The sequence below is a fragment of the Setaria italica genome, chromosome III (genome assembly GCF_000263155.2).
Source record: "Setaria italica strain Yugu1 chromosome III, Setaria_italica_v2.0, whole genome shotgun sequence".
NCBI lineage: Eukaryota > Viridiplantae > Streptophyta > Magnoliopsida > Poales > Poaceae > Setaria > Setaria italica.
In genome coordinates this window covers 42,145,330-42,168,748 of record NC_028452.1, presented here as the reverse complement: position 1 = coordinate 42,168,748, position 23,419 = coordinate 42,145,330, and the positions used below count along the sequence as shown (strand labels likewise).

The window sequence follows — 23,419 nt, the reverse complement described above, 5'->3', positions numbered from 1 at the left end:
TTCTACGTTTATACTCCTAATTAGTATCTAAACATTTGATATGACGGGTGCTAAAAATAAGTCAGTGGAAGAAAACGGGGCAGAGCAACTCCAAGAGTATCCTAAAAAATTCTTCCCCAAAACTATGTATTGGGGATTCTCCTAAAAAAAATTTCCCCCAAAAACATATCAGTCCACAGCAGATCGCTAATAAATAGCCCCCAATATTTCAAACACAGGCCACGTCATCATATTGGGCCCATCGGAAGGGACGCGCGGGCGTGCGGGAATCAGGATTGGGGGAGGAACGCCAACGCTAAAATATACACGGTGGCAGGCTGTTTTTTAGCGTCGCTAAAAAATTGGGGAAGGTTTAGGTTGATTGTTGGAGTTCATTTTTTCTCTCTTTTTTCCTAAAAAAGGTATTGGGGGTAAGATTAGCAGTCTCTTGCTCTTAGCATCCAAAAATTCCTCCCGTTTTCCCATCCCACGCACATGCAGAAACAACGGCGAATATACTGTTTCCCATCTCGCTTCCTCCTCCTCTATCGCCAACCAGGCGCCGCTCCCCCGCGATGGCGGTGCGGCGTGCAGATCCGGCAACCTCCGCTGCCCCTTCCCCACCCTCCGACCACAGCTTCCACGGTGACCCGGTCTGCCACGACGAGTCGACGATGGGAAATCTGAACCCCACCCGCGTTTCTACGACCATGGATCTCCAGATGTGGCGCCGGCGGCGGCTCCCATCAGTGAGAGCCTCGACGGCCCGATGGTGGCCTGGCGACAACCTGGGGATAGCCTTATGGCCTTGCATGAACCCGCCGGCGACCCTTTCTCTCCATGATGGTAGTGCCCTCCTGAGCCGGGGAATTCACCTGGAGCGGCTAGCCGGTGATGGCGTCGGATCCCCAGCGGCAGGCCATGGTGAGACCCCAACCAGGTCGTACCGTCCTCACCTAATCCTTCTCATTCTATTTATTTCATCCGATCTGGTTGCGTGGTAGGAATTGAAGCTCAAGTCAGATTAGGATTAGGCGAGTTAATCCCCTCTTCCGATACATGCTATTCGATTTGATCAATATCATCATCACTAATTTGCCCTTTTTCTTTGCGGCAACTCAAATGCAAACTAGTTTTAGGGTCTGATTGGCACCATGTGCCCTTCTTTTTATCTTCTGCTCACCCTCACTGCAGACTGGAATTCGATTTTTTAAGCAGATTTATTTGGCAAACTTGCTTGCAATCTCCAATTAAAGCAAAGAGGTATATTGCAGTTAACTCGTCACTAGGATTTGTCCAACTTCTTCTCTTTTTGGGTCTATTATACCTCTGGGATAATCTTTTAACATACTCATGACGTATAATGTAAATTCAATTATGCAATATCTTCATATTATTAGCTGTCGCTAAGCAAATTTGCACATATAACTAAGATGTAAAGGGCTAGTATATGATCAACACCAACATATTTATGTAAAGCTGTGGCACATAAATTTTGCACGTATAACTGAGGGTGCATTTGGCAGAGCTTCCAGAGCTGATTCTCTGCTGATTCCAGCAGGAAAGTGATTCTCCATCATGATTTTAAGAGTTTATGTTAGAGAATCAAAGAGAATCAAAGAGAATCACTTTTAGCCACAGAATCACTTCTTTCAGAGAATCAACTCCCATAGAGAATCAAAATTAGATGGAGCTCTACCAAACACACCCTGACAATCGAAACTGAACGGTAGTAGCTGTTTCAGTTCTAAGGATAGTGAAAAATGGCCGACTTTGGTTCAAAATTTTGGAAGATTCTACATGTAAAAGTTGGACCTTAACATGCAAAATGGAATCCCTGTCATATGGGTAACAAGTTCCAGTAGCCGTTGGCCAAACTAAACTGAGTTTGAGTAGTTGAATTGGGAGCTCAAATTTGGAAAGTGCACACAGTTTCAGACTTAACTGTCGAACTGAATGGCAAATGCCACTGAGTCTGAAAACAGTAGTGAGTGGCCTACTTTGGATCCAATTTTTGAGAATTTTTACATGTAAACCATGGACCAGATCATGCAAAATGGAATCCCTGATCTACGGTCAACAAACTACAGTAGTTCTTGAACAAAGAAAACTTGTTTGAGTATTTCTTTCGAAGTCGAAAGTTTGGAAGTTCATGCAGTTTCGGATTTAACTGACAGATTGAATGGCTTAAACCATGGAGCACCAAAGTTCAAATATTTGGCTTGATTTCGGAGACTCAGTTTGAGAGATTTATTGCTCGAATGATAAATGTATGAATCAATTGATTGAAGTTCAACGATCCAACTACAAGTTTGCTTAAAGAAGCTAGTTAAGTTTGGATTAGGAAATCAGAGAAAAATTGGTTGGAAATCAAGAGGAAAAAGGAAGAAGAAAGATGAAAGAGCAGAGCACGACCAGTTGCGTGCTTGCCTACTTGTCGGCGTGCACTGCCGCTCTAGCTCGCTTGGCCGCCACGTCTCTGCCGCCTTAACCCCACGACTCCTCTGCGTGCTCCCATGTCACTGGGTCACCACCTACATCGTTGCCGCCTCTCCTTGCTTTGCCACGCAACCAGAGAATGCTCCAGCACAACACGTTGCAAGCAGCTAGCATGGGTCACCGACGTCGCGCTTGCCTATATATGCCTAAGACTGTTGGCCTTGTTTTTCTTTGTTCCTTGGTGCATCTTTGAGCACAGCTCGCTGATAGCAGCTCATTAGTTTCCCCAGCTCGTCGTTGCTTTGTGCCGCTGGCTAGTCTCTCTCTTTCGCTTGCGTGTCTACCTTTGTCAAGCATGCTGCTCTGGCCATGTGCGTGAGCTTCGCTGCATCCTTGCCTTTTCTTGCTATCCATGGCCTCGCCACCACCTCGTAAGCAGCCCTAGCATGAACAGCTCAGGCACACTGTTGGTTGGCACCGTTGTCTATGCCCTAGCACAAGTTTTGAGCCGAGTCGCAACTCTGCCTTGCTTCCTTTTGCCTGTGCAAGAACAGAGCAGAACTCAAGCCGCCCATGAAATTCGTGAGCTGAGATCCACCGCCGGCTGATTCCTTCGCACCACAGCTCCAAATCCACTCCACCAGAACCACTGCCATGAGCTCCTGAACCTGTCCCGCTAGTCGTTGTCCAGCCCATCCACCACAGCCTCGGTGCACTGTCATCTTCTTCTCCAGTGCCGTCCGCCACTCGGGTCTGGTAAGGGCGCCACCGTGGGGAGCTTTGTGCTGGAGTTATGGTCATTGTCCGAGGGTTTGGGTAGGTCACGCTGAGCTCTAGATGGGGTATGATGTGCTTATTGGCTTGGAGCCCGGACGGGTTGGCCGGAACGCCCATGCCGCCGTGCGCCATGCCTTGGTCATGGTCGCCGCCGTGGAGCACCTTGCTCCGGCCGCGGTGTGCTTCGGTTTGAGGGTTCACCGGGTTGTTTAGTTCATAGTAGAGCCTCAAGTGTTGCTTGTTACCGTAGGGTTGCCACCGGCGAGCTTTGCGCCGCCGGTCAGCCTAGCGCCACCATCTGTCTTGTGCCATTCGCCGTCGTCGTCCATCCAACCACAAGTAGAGTACCATCAGGAGGTGTGGTAGGGTGTCGCGAGTCTTGTGGGGGTGTTCCCGTCACCGGGAACCTCGCCGGCGACGAGTCACTGTGGTTACCCGCTGGTCGGCCCTCGGTCAAGGCTAGAGGAGTGATCTTTGGACCGAGCCCCATGTGTCAGTGTGTGGGGTTAGGGCAGGGGTGTGTAAGAAAAGTCCAGAAGGGGGTTTTTGGGATAATGTTGGTTTAGAGTTTTAGAAAATAGATTTAAATCTTGTCTTCATATTTAATTCATTATAATTTATTAAATTGTTCAAATATAGTGAAATCAATTTTATTAGGTGTATTTTATTTTCCTTTATGCATTAAAAATTCTTAAACCCTAGGATAAATAATAAAAATTTAAGTATTTATTAATGCCTTTGATTAAGGTATTTAAATAAATACTTAATCTTTAGAAAATGAATAAAATTCTGAATAATTTTTTATTATTCACAAATACTTATTAATCCATAGGATTTAAGTTTTTTAAATTAGAAATTAATTATAATACTTTTCTAAATAAAAGAAAATGCTTAAGTTAGGTAGTTAAAAGAAATTAAATTGTGGGTGAACCTTTTATGGATAGCTTAGTGTTGGTTTGCAACTTTATCATGAAGATAAGGTGTATAGTCTTTTGTTCGAAAAGGTTTTGCATCTTTGACTATGGCATACATCATATCGTAGAAACAGAAGCTCTGGAAGTGGATTTTTTGGAATTCTGAGAAGACCCTCAGGATTTTGAAGAGGTTGTTGAATTGGCCCCTTGTGTGGAAGGATCTTCAGAGGATACTAACTTTTTTATGAATCAAGTCAAGTCTCGGTGCATCTAAGTCTATCTACTTTTAGAAATTATTATTCATGAGTTCAATTATTGGTTATTTCCTTATGTATGCATTAAGTCTAGGAGTTGATTGCAACCTACTCTTGTGCATGATCCCACCTTGTTTATAGGACATCTTTGCCACCTGTTCAATTATTTAGTAACCATCCTATTCTTAGCAATGCTTAAATACCCCTTTTAAGTAACTTCTGTTACTGAACACTTAAGGTTAATATTGTCATACATGTTAATCAAGGAAATAGTTTGGAATTTTGAAATGTGGACAGAAGCTAGAGATGGTAGTTCTGTCTACTAAGTTAATCTGGTTAAGGATCGTTCGTTGTTTTAACCAATGATCAAGTGATATTACCTAGTTGCTTACTGTCTCTGGGACCAGCAAAGCCTGGTAGGTTAGTTGGCTCTCCTATTGGAAATATTTTTTACCTGTGCTTGGCGTGCAGTGGAAAGGCATGGGTGCAACCTAAAACTCACATGGAGATCAAGCTAGACGTGGGGTCCCATGTGGGGGTGCGTCCCTAGGTTCGGGTAATTATATTTTTGATCGTTGGGTACAGCTAATCGAAAGGTCGTTATGCGCAAACCGATCAGTTGTGCATGGCTGGTAATTAGGTATCTCTTGCAGGATGTATATCGATCTGGATTGCCGCAATTCTCAGTTGTGAATGAACTTGATCATCGCTTAAGAATCATAGAGTAACCAAGTTGAATATAATGTTTTCTTGGAATTAATATGCTGTATGATTTACTTCCACCTAGTTGCTCAAAAATATTTTATTCACCTAGACTGGTTAGGTGAACACTAATCTAAAATAAAATGATAAAACTAAGGTTCCACTAGTAGTAAGCTTTCCACAAAATTGTGAGTCAGCCAGTACACCATAAAACTATCATATTCCTTGGAAATAATATTTTAAATCTACCTATACTGGTTAGTCAAGTCAATCTTGCTGAGTACCCTCGTACTCAGGGGATCCCTTGTTATTATTTTTAGGAGCGCAGCAGGGTTCAACTGAATAAGAAGGCCCGAAGAACTAGGGTATTTTTACGAGTCTCGTAATACCCTAGGTCAAAACCTAGTTGTATAATTATTTACCCTCAGACTTGTTTTATATTCGAAACTCTTAGAACTGATCTAACTTGCATTGTTAAGTTTGTTTCAATCTATGGTTTGTAATAATTCGTACTTCCTGTATGTATGTAAAAATGTAATATTTGTTGATGCTTTCCCTTTGTGGAAGCGATCCTGATGCATGGTATGATTCAAGGTGTCCTAGGGACACTCGACGGACTACCGGACTTATACTGTTTTAAGCGTGTTTCGTATAATTGCTGTTCCAACTGTGATTAGACGTACTTAAGCCAATTTAAGTTGAACGGTTCTGCCATAGGTACTCTTCACTATTGTAACTGCACCATACCATTTACTAATTTATTCACGCATTCTCGTAATTTAATCATACATAATTTTAGTAATTTCACCGGACATTCTCATTGGTAAATATTTCTAGTATATGAAAACCAACATATTTCTGTAAAGGGTTAGTATATGATGAACACCCAGATATTTCTGTAAAGCTTGGTTTCCTGTTTGATGACCTGTAGTCCGAGTTAGTTTAGTTGTGCGAAACTAATTTTTTGAATGATATTGTAATTTAAACTGCCCTTATAGTTAATTCTGAAATGCTACCACACAATTCTCATAATTTCTTTCAGTGAGAGTCAATGGTCTCCAGGTGCACAACACTATTGTAAATATATCATACCATTTACTAATTTATTTTCATAAATTATCGTAATTTTATTGATGGATCCGTGCTAATCACTTATCTGAATTGTGTTTCCTGAAAATCATATAGTTACAAAACATAGTAAAACATAGTTAGCCCATGTCTACAGTTACAAATCTGATACTCACCGGATACAAATCTGATACTCACCGGAGATTTCAAGCTCCAAGCTCATCTCAATTTTTACAGGCCACATCACTTTACCTCTCCATTGTTCAAGATTTATGGTAGTACATGTGACCGTCCATGTGAAGCGAAGGAGAGTGCACTCATCCGTGCTCTAGCTTATTTGATGAAGTTCTAGGCTGGACGATTGGAGATCTTAACTATGTTCCATATCTAAGGAAGCGAAGCGAAGTATGAAATATGTAATATGCATGGATGTACCGATACCCTACCATTTTCTTATGGATTTGAACTTGTTCTCTCTAACACCTTAAATATTGATTAGCATAAATGCCCATGTGTTGCTATGGTTTTTTACCTGCTCCCAAGTTGTCATCCGCTAGCTCCTAGTTCGCTTGCTTCACTTCCTAATCTTGTTTAGGATGTTTCATAATATTTGTATACATCTCTGATAATAATAAGCGGACAACTCCTTTGAATTCTACATGGCCTATTTGAATGGTGGAATCTCAATTTTTATACAGATGTAGTAAGATTCAGTCTTAATGCAACTCTTGTCTTAGCAATTGACCTACTATTTTACGGCTGAAAATTAATTTTCGGATTCAGATAGTAAAGGCATAGTAGTCGACCTACTATCTTGCGGCTCAAAATTTCAAAATATAAGGACAAATCATATTTAAGATTTGGTTGTCCATTAGTTGGGCTAAAATCCTTCATAACAAAAAAACCATGATTATTGTTAGGCATCTGAGAGAAAGCGTTTGTACTAAGATGAACTCCAATTGTAGAAGAGAAGGCAATGCACCTAAGTGACCATGAAGTGTGCCCCCAAAAAGAACCATAGTATCCGAGTGTCCCACGATAACCTCCTCAATCATATAAACAAAATAAGTGGAGCAAGAAGATCCCTCTTATTATTAATTTACCTCTCTTATCATTAATTATTGTGACTTAAAAAGTACCCGTGCAGATCAGCAGTGACATGCTCCAGTGGATTTTTCCTCATCATCCTACACATATGGTTCCCAGTTGTGGATTGCCCTCCCGGTGATGCAGCAGTGGGCAATGGAGCTTCTTGCTGAGGCCGAAGCGGCAGCCCTTCTGGCAGGTGGTGGTGAGTGTTGCTGACAAAGACGACATCAGCTAGCGCTGCCTCTAGTTGAAGACTATTGCTGGTCATGAGAGCAAAACCACACTGGTGGGTGGTAGCATACATCACTATGGCCATGTGAGATCTACTGCACGTCATTTGAGAGCTCCTCCACCACTATGCTATGCCTGTGACGCCTCACCCGCTGGGATTAGCTTCAACTTCCAGCAAACAGTAACGGCGATGCGACGCGCCACCACTGCAGGGAGTCCTAGTGCCACCGCCGGGAAAGCCGCTAGTCCGCCCTTGTCGGAAGCTGTGGCACCCCCATCCCCCACGTGCGGTGGCGTAGCTGCACCAGGACCACCCCTCGGGCCTGTCACCAGCCATGCCCACACCGGCCGCGCTGCTCCGCTAGGCGCTTGACTGTTGCTCCATCCAGTACCCATGCATATCAGCAGCGACGTGTTCCAGTGGATTTTTCCTCATCATCCTACGGATATGGTTCCCAGTAGTGGATTGCCCTCCTGCTGATGCAGCAGTGGGCAGTGGAGCTTCTTGTTGGGGCCGAAGCGGCAGCCCTTCTGGTAGGTGGCGGTGAGTGTTGCTGACGAAAACATCAGCTAACGCTGCCTCTGGTTGAGGACTATTGCTGGGCATGCGAGCGAATCCACACTGGTGGGTGTTGGCATACATCACTATGGCCATGCGAGATCTGCTGCATGTCATAGGGGAGCTCCTCCACTACTATGCTATTCCTGTGATGCCTCCCCCGTCGGGATTAGCTTCAGGTTCCAGCAAAGGGTGATGATGATGCGACGCGCAGCCACTGCGGTGAGTCCCAGCGCCACCGCTAGTCCGCCCTCGTCGGAAGCCGCGGCACCCCTATCCCCCACGTGCGGTGGTGTAGCTGCTCCGGGACCACCCTTCGGGCCCGGCACCGGCCATGCCCGCGCCGGCCGCGTTGCTCTGCTTGGCGCTCAACTGCTGCTCCATTCCCGCCCTCACACTCAGCGGCCATTATGAAAAAGCTGAGGGACTTTTTTTGCAATTCATCAACGATTAACTCCCCGAACTGCGAGTTGATTATGAAAAAGCTAAGGGTCTTTTTTTGTAAAATAATCATGACGGTGGGAAGAAACAACCGCACTTTAATATTAGGTATAGATGTATATATTTTATTGCATATACGATCTTCTCTGAGTGTTAATAATTTGAATGGATTGATACTTGTGAGACTTGAATTTGAATGGGTTGATATATTAATGTAATATTATTAGTAAAAGCTAATATGAATTATAAAAAAAAGGAAACGAAAGGGAAAAAAGAATAACATTTAGTACCGGTACTTAAGATCAATCATCCAGCAGTGTTCGTTCGCCACAATAGAGTGCCATGTTTGGATAACGAAATACTACCATCAACACGCTACTACTTTTGATCTCGAATTGAAGCTGCAAACTATCCCCCCTACATCCCAAATTTTACTACTCATTTCAGATTGTCTAGGTACATCTATCTCTAGACATGTCGCAAAAATTATGTATAACAAATATTATTTATGAAGTATGGCACGATGGGAGTATGTAGCAAAACTGTTGTACCATTTCCAACGGTATACAAAAATATAATATTGATGTCAAAGTTCAAATGTGTAAATACGCGTTTTAAGTAAGTAGGATACAAATGGACTAGCAAGTAGCAGAGACAAATTAAGTGCATAATGTTCGCACCCGTAGCCGATCGAACTCCTTGCATCCATCAGCGTCGATCGCGGTGAACGCCTCAACAAGCCGGGGCACCACTTTGGCGAGGGCGAGCCTGAACCCCGCCGAGCACGGGCGCCGCGCCCCGCTCCCCTCGCCATCGAGCGTGCCCACGAGGCAGCCATCTAGGTATGCCTCGCACGCTCGGAGCACGTGCTGCCCTCGCCGGTGGAAGTGGTCCCTGACGAACTCCTCGAAGCCCGCCGGCGGCCGGCGCAGGAGGTGGAGCATGGTCTGCAGGGTGCGCAGGTAGGTGTTCTCGTTGTACGGGAGCTCGTTCCGGCGACCCTGCGGCGTTCCTACCTGGACGGCGTAGCCCGCCTCGTTGTAGTATGGTTGGGCGTTGAGCACGAGGCCCTGGATAGAGACGACGACCTGGAGGACGGTCGAAGCCTCCGGGGACCACAGCTCGGCTCCGTGGCCACCGAAGGTGTTGAGCAGGCTCAGGCACACCGTGCCGGAGGGGTCGAGGTTGGGGTTCACATGTAGGCCGAACGATCGGTAGTACACCAGCGGTGGCGCGGCAGGGTACGACGGCGGTAGCTGCAGATCGAAAAAGAAGAGGCCGTCATGGTACGGCGTCCCGCTAGCTCCCACCATCACCGCTCGCAGCAGGTCCATGCGGTCCTCGTACGCCCGCATGAAGATGGTGTCTGCATGCACGGGCAAACCTTTAGATATACATGTCGAAAGAGTTTGTGTTTGATTGCAAAAGTTCAAAATTTTTTATTCCCTCCATTTGCAAATTGACTCACTGTGTACCTGGCAAGTTATTCTCAAGAATATTCCATTCCTTTTGCACCCTCTTCGTCCACTTCCTCCCCCCACCAGTGCCCTGTTTACAAAAGCACATCAACTTAATTAGCAGTCAATATATATATATAGGACACGTCACTGTGGTAGATTCAATGTATGGAAACTAAACAGGCAATCATTTAATTAATTTGAACCATCAGTAACTTGTATTATATTTTATACGGTTTTCAGCAATCATCGTTTTCTTAATTTTTACAAAAAAAATGTAGCATTGGATTGAGCTCGAGATATTTTTTGTATTTGATTCTTGTCTTGATATTTTTCCATTTTTTTAAGGATCAAACTTACCCTTTTATTTGCGAAGAAGGATCATCGTTACCCAACTGATAATACACCTTATGTATTACTGTTAATATATTCATAAAGCTAAAAACCCTTAGGCCCCGTTTGGATGCTTGGAATTGAATTCCATTCTAACAATCATAATTTAGACACAAATTAATTAAGATAATATAATTATATGTGGAATATATTTGTATATTACTGTTGGCGATATGGGAGAGATACTTATGTGCTGCACTTCTGCTATAGGGAAGCGAGTCCAAGAGCGTGCTATAAGAATTAAATTCCATTGTAATAATCATAATCTATAGAATTAATTTCCATCTCCCACCCCATGAATTTAAGATAGGCTTATATGTAAACTTTGGAAAGTTGTGGAATGCCACATTCCAAGATAAATTAGCCTACTCCATTAAGTAGATTCCAATTCCTTCAAAATGAAGGGATCCAAACGGGACCTTAGGGAAAAATAGAAAATTACGAACCTGCTCCATGTTACCAAGGTAATGGTGATCTGAAGGGCTCTGCACGATCTCAAATTGTGGGAAGCTAAATGGCTTGTCATCGCCGGTGGCATCTGCCTCTGCCTCCTTCCCCTCACCACCACCTCCTCCATTGATGCCTGCCACAGCAATGGAGGTCTCCTTGGCATCACCATCACCACCGGACACGGGTGCGGATACATTGTTGTTCCCTCTGGCCGTAAGCTCCGAGGTTGACTCTCCCGTCACCGTCCAACCATTTACCAGATACCTCCTACCTTGTGCAAGCACTTCACCAGCTAGTCGGATCACTGCCTGGACGACAAGTCCCACCTGGTCCATCATCCTCATCGTTGCTTGTCCATCATCGCTATCCGAGTCATCATCGCCTTCGCCATCGTTGTTGTTGTCCTGAAAATTGAAATCAACAAAATTGTTACTATATTACTTGATCAACCCGGTGCCAGATCTCTTGGGGAATCGAAATTGTGTGCGGAGGGATAGTTACAATGGCAGCGGCAGTCACTTGTGCTTTGTGATCAATGGCGTCGTTGCTCATGCCTCCATCTTCAGACACCCACTCGCCTATTTCCTGAAGGAACTCACTAAAACTTTGCTCTTTGACGACAGTTATCTCATGAAAAGACACCTGAAATCGGTACCATCAAATGAGTAGAAGTTAATGTCGTTTTTGAATAATGGTCCTTATATATGAAGTAATTAATGTATACATACATAGCTGCCAAAAAAAAAAGATTCAATCTGTGATTGTGAGGTAATTTGTATTGGTAAGGAGCCTTCGAAGTACCAAAATTAACTTGGATTTTGGTATCTAGGTGAAAAAAAAGTTCCTTGGACGCTAAAAATAAAAGCTGTTTCTAGAAAACCACTTCCTTTTAGGTATTTTCAAAATGATCCATTAATATTTGTATGTAGTAATTCTATGGACGTGTTGCATACCTTGGACGTGTTGCCGTCACCCCACTTGACTTGGACATGGTGTGCATCACAAAAATCAACAATGTGTCCGACCCATGAAAGATCATGAGCTCTAGTGGGTTCCTCCTTTCGGCACCGTGTCAGCACTGGCTCTTCCGTGCTTCCACAAATGTCGCCAGCGACCCCAATTGAGGAGTCTGTTGGACGCCGGCGGACGACAACATCTCCATAGAAGACATTGCTGTCGAAATCCCTGCCAAGATCGTACGTGCTGCTCAGTGTCTCGTCATCGGCGTGTTCAGCCGTCGCCTTTTGCCACAACATGCGCACGGTCTGGTCCGTGTAGTTGAGGCTTCTGACGACACCAGAACGCGCGACGTCGCCGTCGCCGTGCGACGACGTCCTGCTGACGACGCGCTGGCCCGGGAAGAACTCGTGGCTCTTCTGTGGCTTGGTGGGAACGAGCGACACCGACGGCGCCTGGCACTGCCGCGTCCCGTCCTGCCACAGCACGTCGACCGTCGTGCGCGTGCTGGCGACGGACAACGGCCGCTCGAACCCTGCGCGGCTCCGGCTTTCTTGTCGCCGCGTCCGCTTGGCCCCCAGCCGCCGCAGCTGATTCGGGTTGGCACCGACATCGCCGGCAGGGAGTACGCGGCGGCGGCAAGGAGCGCGGAAGAAGCAGCGGTCGCCCACGACCCAGAAGCCTGCCAAGTCGGTGCCAGCGCGGAAGAATGTCAGGTCGCGAGGGCTCTGCTGGTGCGCCGGAGCGGACGACGCCTGGACGACGGACCTCTCGGCACCCAGCTGCGACGACGCGACCCAGTAGACGAGCACGCCGGCGGTTTCCACCTTGGACACGGTGCCCTCGCCATCGCTGGGCTTCCAGTAGCCCTTGAGCCACCGGGCGGCCTTGAAGACGGACGAGCGGCCGCCGACGCGCTGCCCCGGATAGAAGACGTTGTTGGTGTAGCGTTTTGAAGAGCCCACGCCAACGGGCCACAGCTTGCCGTCCGCTGTTGTGACCCTACAGACGGCGCCGTCGTCGAAGAGCACGTCGACGTCGAGGGACACCTCGAAGACCCGGCCCAGCCAGGGCCCTGACACGACGTAGTCGCCTAGGCAGAACTCACTGACGCGGCGCAGCTCCGCTGAGGATACGCCCCTCGCGACCAACGCCGCCGCCGCGTCCTCACCGTCTAGCCGGACCAGATCCAGTTCCACAGCGGCGCCCGTGACGACCCCGAGCTGGCCGCCACGGTCTGACGCCGACGCGACGACCATGCCCGGGCAGAAGCAGCTCCGGTCCGCGACAAGGACGTCGCGAGCATTCACGGTCACCTCGGTGCCGTCGAGGCACTGCACGACGACCTTCGGCCCGGACATGCCCTTGACAGCCAGCCCGCGGTCCCGGTTGGAGCCTGCCGCCGGCGAGTTGAGCCTGACGAAGTCTCGCCGGTAGATGAACTGCCCAGTCTCGTCCTGCATTGTCGGCGTGATTGATTGAATTGGACCAGCTGGTTCTCTCCTTCGAGGTTGTATGTTCCGTACGCAAAGGTTAATAATCGTAGATTAGCAGAGGGTTTGGGTGTTTTCTAGTCGGTCTGCATGAGCATGCCGAGATGTTTTCGGAGACGAGATCTAGTTCGAGTCTTGATACAGTACACGACGAATCACATGAAGGAGCATGCGCCTTGTGTCATGTGTTGTGAGCCCACGTGCGGCATGCGCACTTAATTAACCAACACGGATCTATCCGTCAAAAGGAAAAAACGAAATTTCTAAAGATGACTCGGGTAGGGAAAGATTATGCGCCAATATTTTCTTGGCTCCCCGCACCTGATTTTTTCAGCTCTCTGTTTTTTCTCTAGCTCCGGGGAGCCCGACAAGCTCCCACGAACTTTAGAGTTCGGGGTTTTAGAGAAAGGGCGTACCTATCCCGACGGATCTAAAGGGAAGTTCGGGTGGCAAAGTAGCGGGTGGTGGAGGCAGTTTGAGTCGGCGTGAGCGCTGTTGGCCATGGGAGGTTGGTGGACATCTGGATGGTCCGTGGAGGTGGCGGGGCACTGGTGGAAAACATAGCTTTAGTTCCGGTTGGATAGAGCCATAGATCCCGAAAATTCAACCAAGACTAAATTTTCGAGATAAAAAAGGAGTTCTACCCCTTTAGTACTTAAGATTTTTTTAAAAAAGTTCTTTTCCATATTAATATTATATTCAAGTCGTATATATATTTTATGACAGTAATATATATATATTATCTATATCTATACATATATATACAATTTTTAGTATATTATACACATCAAACTAGTATTTATATAATTACTATATATAATTACAATTTTCGGTATATTTCAGTCCCACGTACTATTTTTCTTCCAGTGTACATCTTTGCTTGTTTTGCTCCATTCTTCGCGCCATGGTTGCTAGCTTCACTTGTATTTCATCTTGAGACCTAGGAAACCCTTCCAAAACATATACTTGACAAACATATTAGTCCCAGTGATTACATAACCACTCAACCACCAAAATCACAAGACAATAGCCTAATGGAACTACTTTCAGTAATATCCCTTTTTTTATGACTGATGACAACACAATCAAAAAAGGCCTAAATTTGCAAAATAGACCAAGTGACTAAAGGAAAGCGAGTGTAGGCACTTAATGGCATGGTAAAGGCAAGCATCTGCTAATTACTGATGTTTGGAACTTGAGCGACATAATCTGCAAATTTAAAAGTGTAAGGACGCATGTGACACCCCTGAACAAATTTGAGGACAACGGTGTACGTTGCAAGCTGTTCTGGTGGCACTAGTGCCTGGTGCCGTGCATGGTGACACTGAACCGCCGCAGAGAATTCTGTTTCTATGTTAAGACCAAAGAGACAAATTAAATTGATGGCCAAACAAGTTGTGCTGGTTTGCTGAATTGTGTACAGTACTCGAGCTTGCACAATATGCACTACCAGGTAAGACCACCAATGTAACGTACGTACAGAGTAATCAGACTGAACCTAAATGTTTTTTAGTGCTAATTACCTAACACTATTTGTTGTACCATGGCTAATTGTGCAAAGTCAAGCCCAAGGAATGTGATTGTTTAGGATAGAAAGAGAAGCAAACCCTGTTTCCATGGCAAGGATAAAGGCATAAAAGCAGTGTTAGTATTTGGACATGGTGTTGTTAACATTTAACCCTTAGAAAGTCCAGGACCAGGCATTCCATTGGAATTCCTGACTGGGACAGCGGAGTGGCTGGTGCAACCTCGTCTATAATCTGCATGGACACTGACTCAAGGAACAACGCTGCACCAAGCCAATGCAAACACTACTTGCGAGATAAGATACCACCTAGGTGCCAGTATGATTCGTCAGTTTCAACTAACAGCGGTCTAAGAGTCTAAGTACAGACTGCAAAACAGGAATCAATTTTGCTTCAGAAAGCCTATAACAAGATTTTGCTTCAGAGTCTAAGGACACAAATCTAGCAAGTATCAGACCTGACTGAGTGCAGCAGAGATGAATCAAGCATTGCAAGTAGAACTCGGTTTCCGTGGTAACAACAAAGACAAAAAGATCATGCCCAAGAGTTCTGCTGGCTCACTGAAACCCTGGAGCAGTAGAAATATGTTGGACACATACCTTCAGACATTTCAGAAGTAGATGAGTATTCTGGAGTGACCTCGATCTCTATTTCAGAAAGTAACCATAAAAAGATAAATGATGGTATATCATGTTGGGGAGTGGGGACTCAAGCTTGGCGCAATTTGCTGAACTATTTTATTTTATCAGATCATTGGTTAGGATGAAAAACCAACTCAACAAACTAAGTAAACTAGCTGTATTGAGGACTCCTTAGTCCTTACCAGAGTGACTGGATCCAAATGCTTTTTCATGCTAATTGTACCTGAGTGGCTGAGTGTCTGTAGTACTCTGACTGATTGACCGAAGCCCAAGCCCGACGGTCCTTGGAGTTCAAGATAGAACAACAAAGACATAAAAATGAAATTAGTAAGTCAAACAAAGGCGCGTGCTGGTTTACTCTAGCACAACAGGAAAAATGTGTCATTAACCACTTAACCTTCACATTCTTGAGGACCAGGCTGACCAGGCTAGAATAGAGGCTGGTGGAACCTCCTCCATCGGTGTGGATACTGACTCAGCCAATCAGGGACAACATCTGCAACAGACATATGATCAGCATGTAACTCAAGTGTTTACTACCACAGAGTATGCTCGCAGAGTATAGAATAGTGCATACGGAGAAAGTATAATGAGAGGTTTGCAAGCGCAGAAAATATTGGTGTGGCTGCACATAAAAAAAACTGATGCAAATGACAAATAATCTAGAACAGCACTAAGATCTCAACGGAAAACACTGCACCAGAGAGGAGACATGGCCGTGGGGGAGTGTCACTGTCACCTAGCAGAAGCTTGCATGCAACATGGGCCCATCCGATGGCATAGTGAGGCTGGAAGGAGAACTAGAGGAATTCAGTAGCCGGAAATCTACCTAAGGGGCAGATGTAGTCTACAACTGAATGCAAACAGGAAGGAATGCTGCCTGCGATGGATAGATCAAGTACCCGCACCACATTTCTTGTAGATTCACCTGAACTCGGTTGGCAGACAGTTGCTGTTGTCCCCAGATTTTGTAATACTCTGTATTTTCCTTTATACGGTTGTGCATCTTTCAGCAGTGTAGCTCAACTATTTTCTCCCTCCTTTATTTGATCCGAAGACACCCAAACTAAAGGATATCTTGAAACAACTCAACTTTAGGATTCCAAGTGGAGCTCCAGCATTTTTTAGACAACACCACAAAAGGCGTCAAGTGTACTTCACTATATCCATTCCACATACAACACATCATCCTACTAGCAGGTGCTGCACAAATCCAAACGTTGACCATCAATCATCATACAAAGCAACAAGGGCCTGTCCCATGGCGCAGAGGCTGGGAAGCCAACAGGATGAATTCAGTAGCCAGAAGTCTGTGGTTTAATTGAATACAGGAGGGGGTTTCATCCCCCCAGCGCACCTTCAAAAAAAATGAAGCAATGACGCCTGAGATTGATTTATCAAGAATCCATACTGTATTACTTATTCAATTCAACAGATTTCAGATATGCATCAAAGTATCATCAATTCACTTGAACCCTTAGGTTATCAGACAGTTGCTTTTGTCCCAAGATCTTGTACTATTCTGTATTTTCCTTTATAACACTGTGCATATTCCAGGACTGTTACTCAACTATGTTCCCCTCTCTTCTTAATTTCATCTGGACACACCCAAAATAAAGGCAATATCAAAACAACTGAACTTTAGGACTCAAAGCAGAAGCATCAGCATCAGCATTTTCAGTCAAAACCACAAAAGGCACCAAGTGTACTTCACAATATCCATTCCACCTGCAGCACATCATCCTACTAGCAGATACTGCACAAATCCAAATCTCCAACATCAATCAAAATCTCCACCATCAATCACCATTCAAAGGACCACACAAGATGACCTGTCCTCAGAAGCTAAGCAGGCAGAGAAAATCTAGAGGATTCTGCATATGCTGCCACAGAGTATAGTGTTATCCCTGGTTTCAGTAACTACCACTGGAACATGAATCTTCCTCTAGGCCATGAGGACCAAAGGGTCTGATTCTCTCAAGGCTCCTGTAACCATAGCCACCACTGCTGAAAAAAGTACCATGACTATAATGAAGTTGAGGAAGTAGATAGTGCCTTGCGCCCAAGAGGCTGACCAAGGTCCTACAATTGCTGATGCAGGCCTCCTGTGTTTACTAGGAGGCATGCATATGGCAATGCCTTTATATGCCAAGGTTACCTGATTGTTGGATGTCACTTTGCACTGCAATTGAAGTTCCTTTATGAGTATGATGCATAGCCCGTGGCACCGGATCATCCATGATGAGGCTGGGAGGGGCAGAAAGTCCTGCTTCCAAGGGAACAACAAATACATAAATATCCAGGAAATAATCTGATCCAGTTCTTTGCAACACTAGGGCCGCAGAATGTGTTAACCACTTACCAGGAGAAAATCTGATCTACAGGCAAGGCCTCTGGACTGACATGAATTTCTGTTTGACACATAAATTTATCAGATCATAAGGACAACAAACTAAAAGATCTCAACAGAAATGCACAGTGGCTGTCAAGTAAGACCAAATAATAAATGTCATTAAACTGAACTCAGAGCCAAATAGAGAATAATGCATACACAGAATCAGGGATAGCGGCAAAATGAACAAATATTTTTCACCAGATTAGTGTTCATTAGCAGAATAAAGAACAATGCGATGAAAATTCAAAGAGGACTCTGAGCAACAGGCACTAGTATTGTGTCAGGTGACTATTTTTCAGTTTGCATTTCTGCAATCTCGCATAAACAGACTGTAACAGCACAATATGTTGAGATATACAGATTATTTGGCATGATGGCAACAAACAGTAACTGTACAATATTATAAGCTTATCTCCTTTTCTAGATTATCAGAACAAAGTTGGAAATTAATTTCATCTTTTGGTAATCATACGTGAATCCTGAGATAGTGAGATGGAGGTCCCGCCACGGGGGATGTTGGACCACACCAACTGGTGCTCAAGCAGGTTTGCTACAACCCCTGAGTTCAGTTTAAAATATTCAGTAACCGAAGTACGGAAAGATACAAATACAACAGTCATAACACATGATGATAAGTAATATAGAGCATCAAAACAAGGTTTATGCCAATCTAGAAAAACAATATTTGTCTAGCAGCAACTCTATGGATGGTGAAAACAGTCCTCCTTCCAGGGAACAACAAATACATAAATGTCCAGAAAATACTCTAATGCATTTCATTAACACTAGGGCCGCAGAATGTGTTAACCACCTAGCAGGTGAAAGTTGATCTGAAATAATAAATGCCATTCAATTGAACTCAGCACCAAATAGAGAATAATGCATACACAGAATCAGGGATAGCAGCAACTATGAACAAATATTTTTCACCAGATAAGTGTTCAGTAGAAGAATAAAGAACAGTGAGTAGATGAAAATTCAAAGAGGGCTTTGGGCAACAGGCACCAGTATTGTGTCAAGTGACTACTTTTCAGATTGTATTTCTGCAATCTCACATAACACAGACTGTAACAACAAAATATGTTGAGAGATACAGATTATTTGGCAATGTCAACAAGCGGTAAGTGTACATTATTATAAGCTTCTTTACTTTTCTAGATTATCAGAAGAAAGTCAGAAATTGAGGTCATCTTCTGTAATCATACCCAGAGCATGAGATAGTACAATGGAGGTTCCGCCACGGGGGATGTTGGACGACACCAACTGGTGCTCAAGCAGGTTTGGTACAACCCCTGAGTTCAGTTTAAAAGATTCAGTAACCAAAGTACGGAAAGATACAAATACAATTGTCATAACACATGATGATAAGTAATACAGAGCATCAAAACAAGTTTATGCTAATCTAAAAAAACAAGATTTGGAGCAACAGTATATTTTTTTATGCAACAAGGGTCCAGATTGTAATTCATTGCCAACGCAATCAAGAATGTTTGGTTTAATCAGAGCATAGGATTATGTGCTGATCTATTTCGATCATGCTTCAGTCATCATAATCAAGAAGTTGGGATTATTAAGGCCATAAAAAAGAAAACAAGATAAAGGAAAAGAAGAATAGACACCTGGTACGGTGCTGATGGGGCGGGAGTCCAGGGGCGGGACCTGGACCATGGAAGGGAACAGGTCGCGCGCGGCGGCTGTGCCCATGATGAGGAGCGCCGCCCGCACCCGCGAGAAGAAGGGGCTCCAAGAAGCCGGGCCCGGCCTGCGGTGATCGACGGTGAGGGGAGGAAGCAAGCGAGGAGGAGGGGTCGCGTCTCCGTCCTCGTCCTCGTGTGGCTGTCCCCTAGGCGCGGCGGCGGCGACGGCGAGGTGGAACGTGGCGGCGGCGGCGGCGGCGTTGTGGGCGTCGCCCTCGTCCAGCCCCTCCGGGTCGAGGTTGAGGAAATGACTCTCGGTCTCCATCGGGTCACCGGCGTGATGTGTCCCTCCCTCGCCGGGTTCTCGGTGCTGCTGCGCGGCCGGCGGTGGCGGTGGCGCCTCTCTGGTGGTTTTGGTTTCCGTTCCGGGCAACAGGTGGAGGGCCCGGTCGTTATATAGGCGGGGAGAGGAGAGGGATGGCGAAGTCGGGCTGACGGGTGGGTCCCAGCCAAGATGGCCCAGGCGGTGCGCTTGACTTGACACGCTCACGGCCCGCCTCTCGCGCACCGGCCCAGCAAGCCTGTCCAAATTCTTTTGGATTTTCTCTATCTTTTCTCACAAAAAATATGGCAAAGCTTACCTTCAGGGAAAGCTAAACTATGCCAATAGAGTTCGGGGTTTGGAGGTAGGGGTTTTACCTGTCTCCAACGGTCCAAGAGGAAGCTTCGGGATGGTAAGATAGTAGGCGGTGTGGTGATAGAGACGCCAGCCGAGGCGACGGCGCGGTCACCTCAACATATGGGATTGTATACTAAGACGTGTCAGATATGGAAATTATGGTGCAGGGCGGCATGGTCCATGTGGCAAACAAGGACTAGTTGTGGATCAGGAAACTACTCGTGGCAATTAGAGTAAGACTCTCTGATCGAATCTGACTAGTACTTTTGTACAACAACAAACCTGTAACTTTACCCCAGTAATATAAGGCGAGGCAGGAACCCCCTCCAAACAATCATCAATCAATACAATCCAACCAACACAAAGGACGTAGGGTATTATGCGACATAAGTGGTCCGAACCTGTCTAAATCATGCACTACTAGGAAAAACGCCTTTAGTACCGGTTGCACAACTGGTACTAGTAATTCGGTACTAAAGGGGGGCCTTTAGGAAACCCTTTAGTACGGTTGGGGAGACTAGCCGGTCCTAAAGCCTCTAACCGATACTAATTATTTTTTCTTTTCTTTTCTCATTTCCTTTTCTATTTTTTTATTCTATATTTGTATTTTGTATTTGTTTATACTAGTTCTAATACACTAATATATATAAATTTCTATTTATTTTTAATGTTACATTTGAGCTACTATATACTTACATTGCCTCAACTTTCCAAGTTCAACATTTCGTATCTACTATTCTGAATCCGAGTCTTGATGGTGCTGTAGATTTAATCCATCATTATGAAACTTCCCCACTGGATTTATGACCTCATTCCTAAGAAATCCATAGAGTTGTTCTTGAACTGCCCTGATGCAGTCCGTGTCGAGGACTCTTTCCTTCCTGTACATCATCTGTGTCATTGGCAAAGGTTATTATATATATAGTAGATCAATGGGTTTGCATAATTAGAACGAATTTATTTTTAAGAATTTTATATACGTACGGTTAACTTATGGTCGATCATACGCTTCGGACCTACAAAGTCGTGGATGAACTCACATACGTAGTATCTGCATAAATTGTTACCTGGCTCCTGTCTCCAACACTATATATATGGAAAAAAAAGTTATGAAATATATGTTGTGTTAAAGGAAGTGTCACGAGATGTGAAAATTCAAGACATACCGGGAAATCAGTCTTCCAATAAAGTTCCTCCTTGAATTCACTCACATGATTTTGACGGAGTCGAGCCCATGATTTGTTTAGAGCATCTATGATGTCATTGTATTCTTGGTTTGGTTTCTTCAAAGAGTCGAAGGCATATACAAAGCTCATATCAGGCACGACAACAATGAGTATCCAATGGATTATGTATAGCCAAATTAAAGCTAGTTAGTTTTATGTTTAACTGCTAGTTCGAAAAAGAAAGAGATGGGAAACACGCTCACTTGAAGTTGTTCGGTAGTAATATGTACTTCTTGTAATGTTGCTTGTCGAGGAACTTATATATATTCTTCAATGTCTGATTTGGTTTATCTTTTAGATTTGCCTCATTTACAACATCGGGGTCCATGAAGCCTACATCATAGTATCCTTTCCTCTGACAAGCTTGAATCTCCATCCTACATGATACAAAATCGAATAGGAGTTAAGACATCGCACATTGACTAGAGCTTGGATTTTGAAGTTAGAGGATATTAAAGACTTACAGAACCAAGCAACTGATGAGTGACTTGTCAAGTGCGTCTTGATTGTACAGGCTCCAGTAGTACATTTATGATGTCTTCCCCACGGAAATAATGTTGACCACCAATTCAAACTTCGAGCACGGCAAAACCCTCGAATGAAGCCTCCATGTACCATTGGTGCAACTTGCTAATCTTCATTGGGAGACGGTCCACCAATTGGGGCCACACAAGCGGTTTCCCATATTCATATTTCCATTTAGCAGCCCCTGGGTGCTTTGGGATGTGGTCCTCCCCTTGAAGTTGAGTTGCGGTGAGATTTGTATCATTAGCGAATTGTAGCACGTTCTTATCAAACTCAGAAAGCACCTGGAGTGGGGCAATCGATTGGTTGGATTGGGCTCCGAGTTGTGGAATAGTTGACCCACTTTTCTTCCTCTTCTTAGAAGCCTATGTTATTTGTCTGTCGTAATCAAATAGAGGTGGTTTCTCTGGCTCTTTCCTTCGCTCCACCTCCATGCTTCTGATGAAAGCTCGAATTTTACCCTTATCAACTGGTGGGTCTTTCTTCACTTCTCCCTCATGAAGAAAGCTTTTACCTCAGCATTCACTGCTTCGCGGAGTTTCTCATCTGTCATATCACATGGGTTCTTGGGCGGTGGTTGCTTCTCCTTCTACTTTTTTTGCTTCTTCGTAGCCGCAGTAGGCGGAACTGAAGGCCTCTTTCACCGTGTAGCCATGCTCATAGGAGGTGGAGGTGGACTCATGCTAGGATCCTGTAACATCCGTATAAATTACCAACTTAAATCACCCACTAAAAATTTGTTTTCAAAATCTTTTCACCGTTGAGCCCCCAAAAATCCCATCTTCCCGGCGATTTCTCCGTCCCGGCACCCAAAGCCAACAACCACCATTTTTATCCTCTTCGCAAGTTCTGCCACTTGCCGGTCGACAAACCACTGCGCATGCTCCGACCGTTTCCCGCAATCACCGCCGATCCTCTCTTTCTTTTTCTTTTTTCCTATTTTGTTTTCTCTTTTCTTTTTCTTCCTTCTCTTTCTTCCTTTCTTTCTTCTTCCTTCCTTCTTCTTCCTTTCTTCTCCTCCCTTCTTCCCTGGTCACGCGCGCAGGACCCCTAGTCCCTAGCCGGCCCTCCCCTCCCTGCACTGCACTGCCCCAGGCCCCAGCGCCATTCCCTCTGGTGTCGGCCCCTCTCCCTAGCCTGCCACCATTTCCCCCTCCTCCATCGGCCCCACACCCGGCCCCCTCCCTACGCGCCGCCCGTAGCAGGCGCAGTGCGCCTGGCGCCGGTGCTAGCGCTGCTCGCCGTGACACCACCCTCCAGCACCTCGTCCCCCACCGCCCAGATCGCCACCGCCGTGCCTCGCCGCTCACCCGCCCCCTGCAGCTGCACCGCCGCTGGAACCTACCCGCGCCGCCCGTTGCGCTGGCCTCGGCCCCCACACCGCCGGCCGTTCCCCTCCCGCCGGCTATATAAGGGGTGATGCCCTGGCCTCCCTCGCCACCCACAAGCTCACCGCCCTCTTCTTGCTCCCTCCCGCGCCAAGGCGCCACCACCCCGCTCCTGCGCGCCGCCAAGCACACCACCGCCGCCTCATATCCACCGCCGGCCGCCCCCTTCCCATCGCCGAATCATCAAGGTAAGGGGCAA

At 45.5% G+C, this 23,419-nt stretch overlaps 1 protein-coding gene across 1 annotated transcript; it reads right to left on the bottom strand.

Moving 5' to 3' along the window:
* Positions 1-9,110: 9,110 nt before the first annotated feature.
* On the bottom strand, positions 9,111-13,173 carry LOC101784433 (probable ubiquitin-conjugating enzyme E2 23). The gene is given in 7 exon segments (XM_022825292.1): positions 9,111-9,819; positions 9,929-10,001; positions 10,750-11,157; positions 11,255-11,395; positions 11,707-12,280; positions 12,547-12,689; positions 12,691-13,173. Coding segments are annotated over 7 exon segments (2,529 nt in total). The 3' UTR covers positions 9,111-9,112.
* Between the last annotated feature and the right edge of the window lie 10,246 nt (positions 13,174-23,419).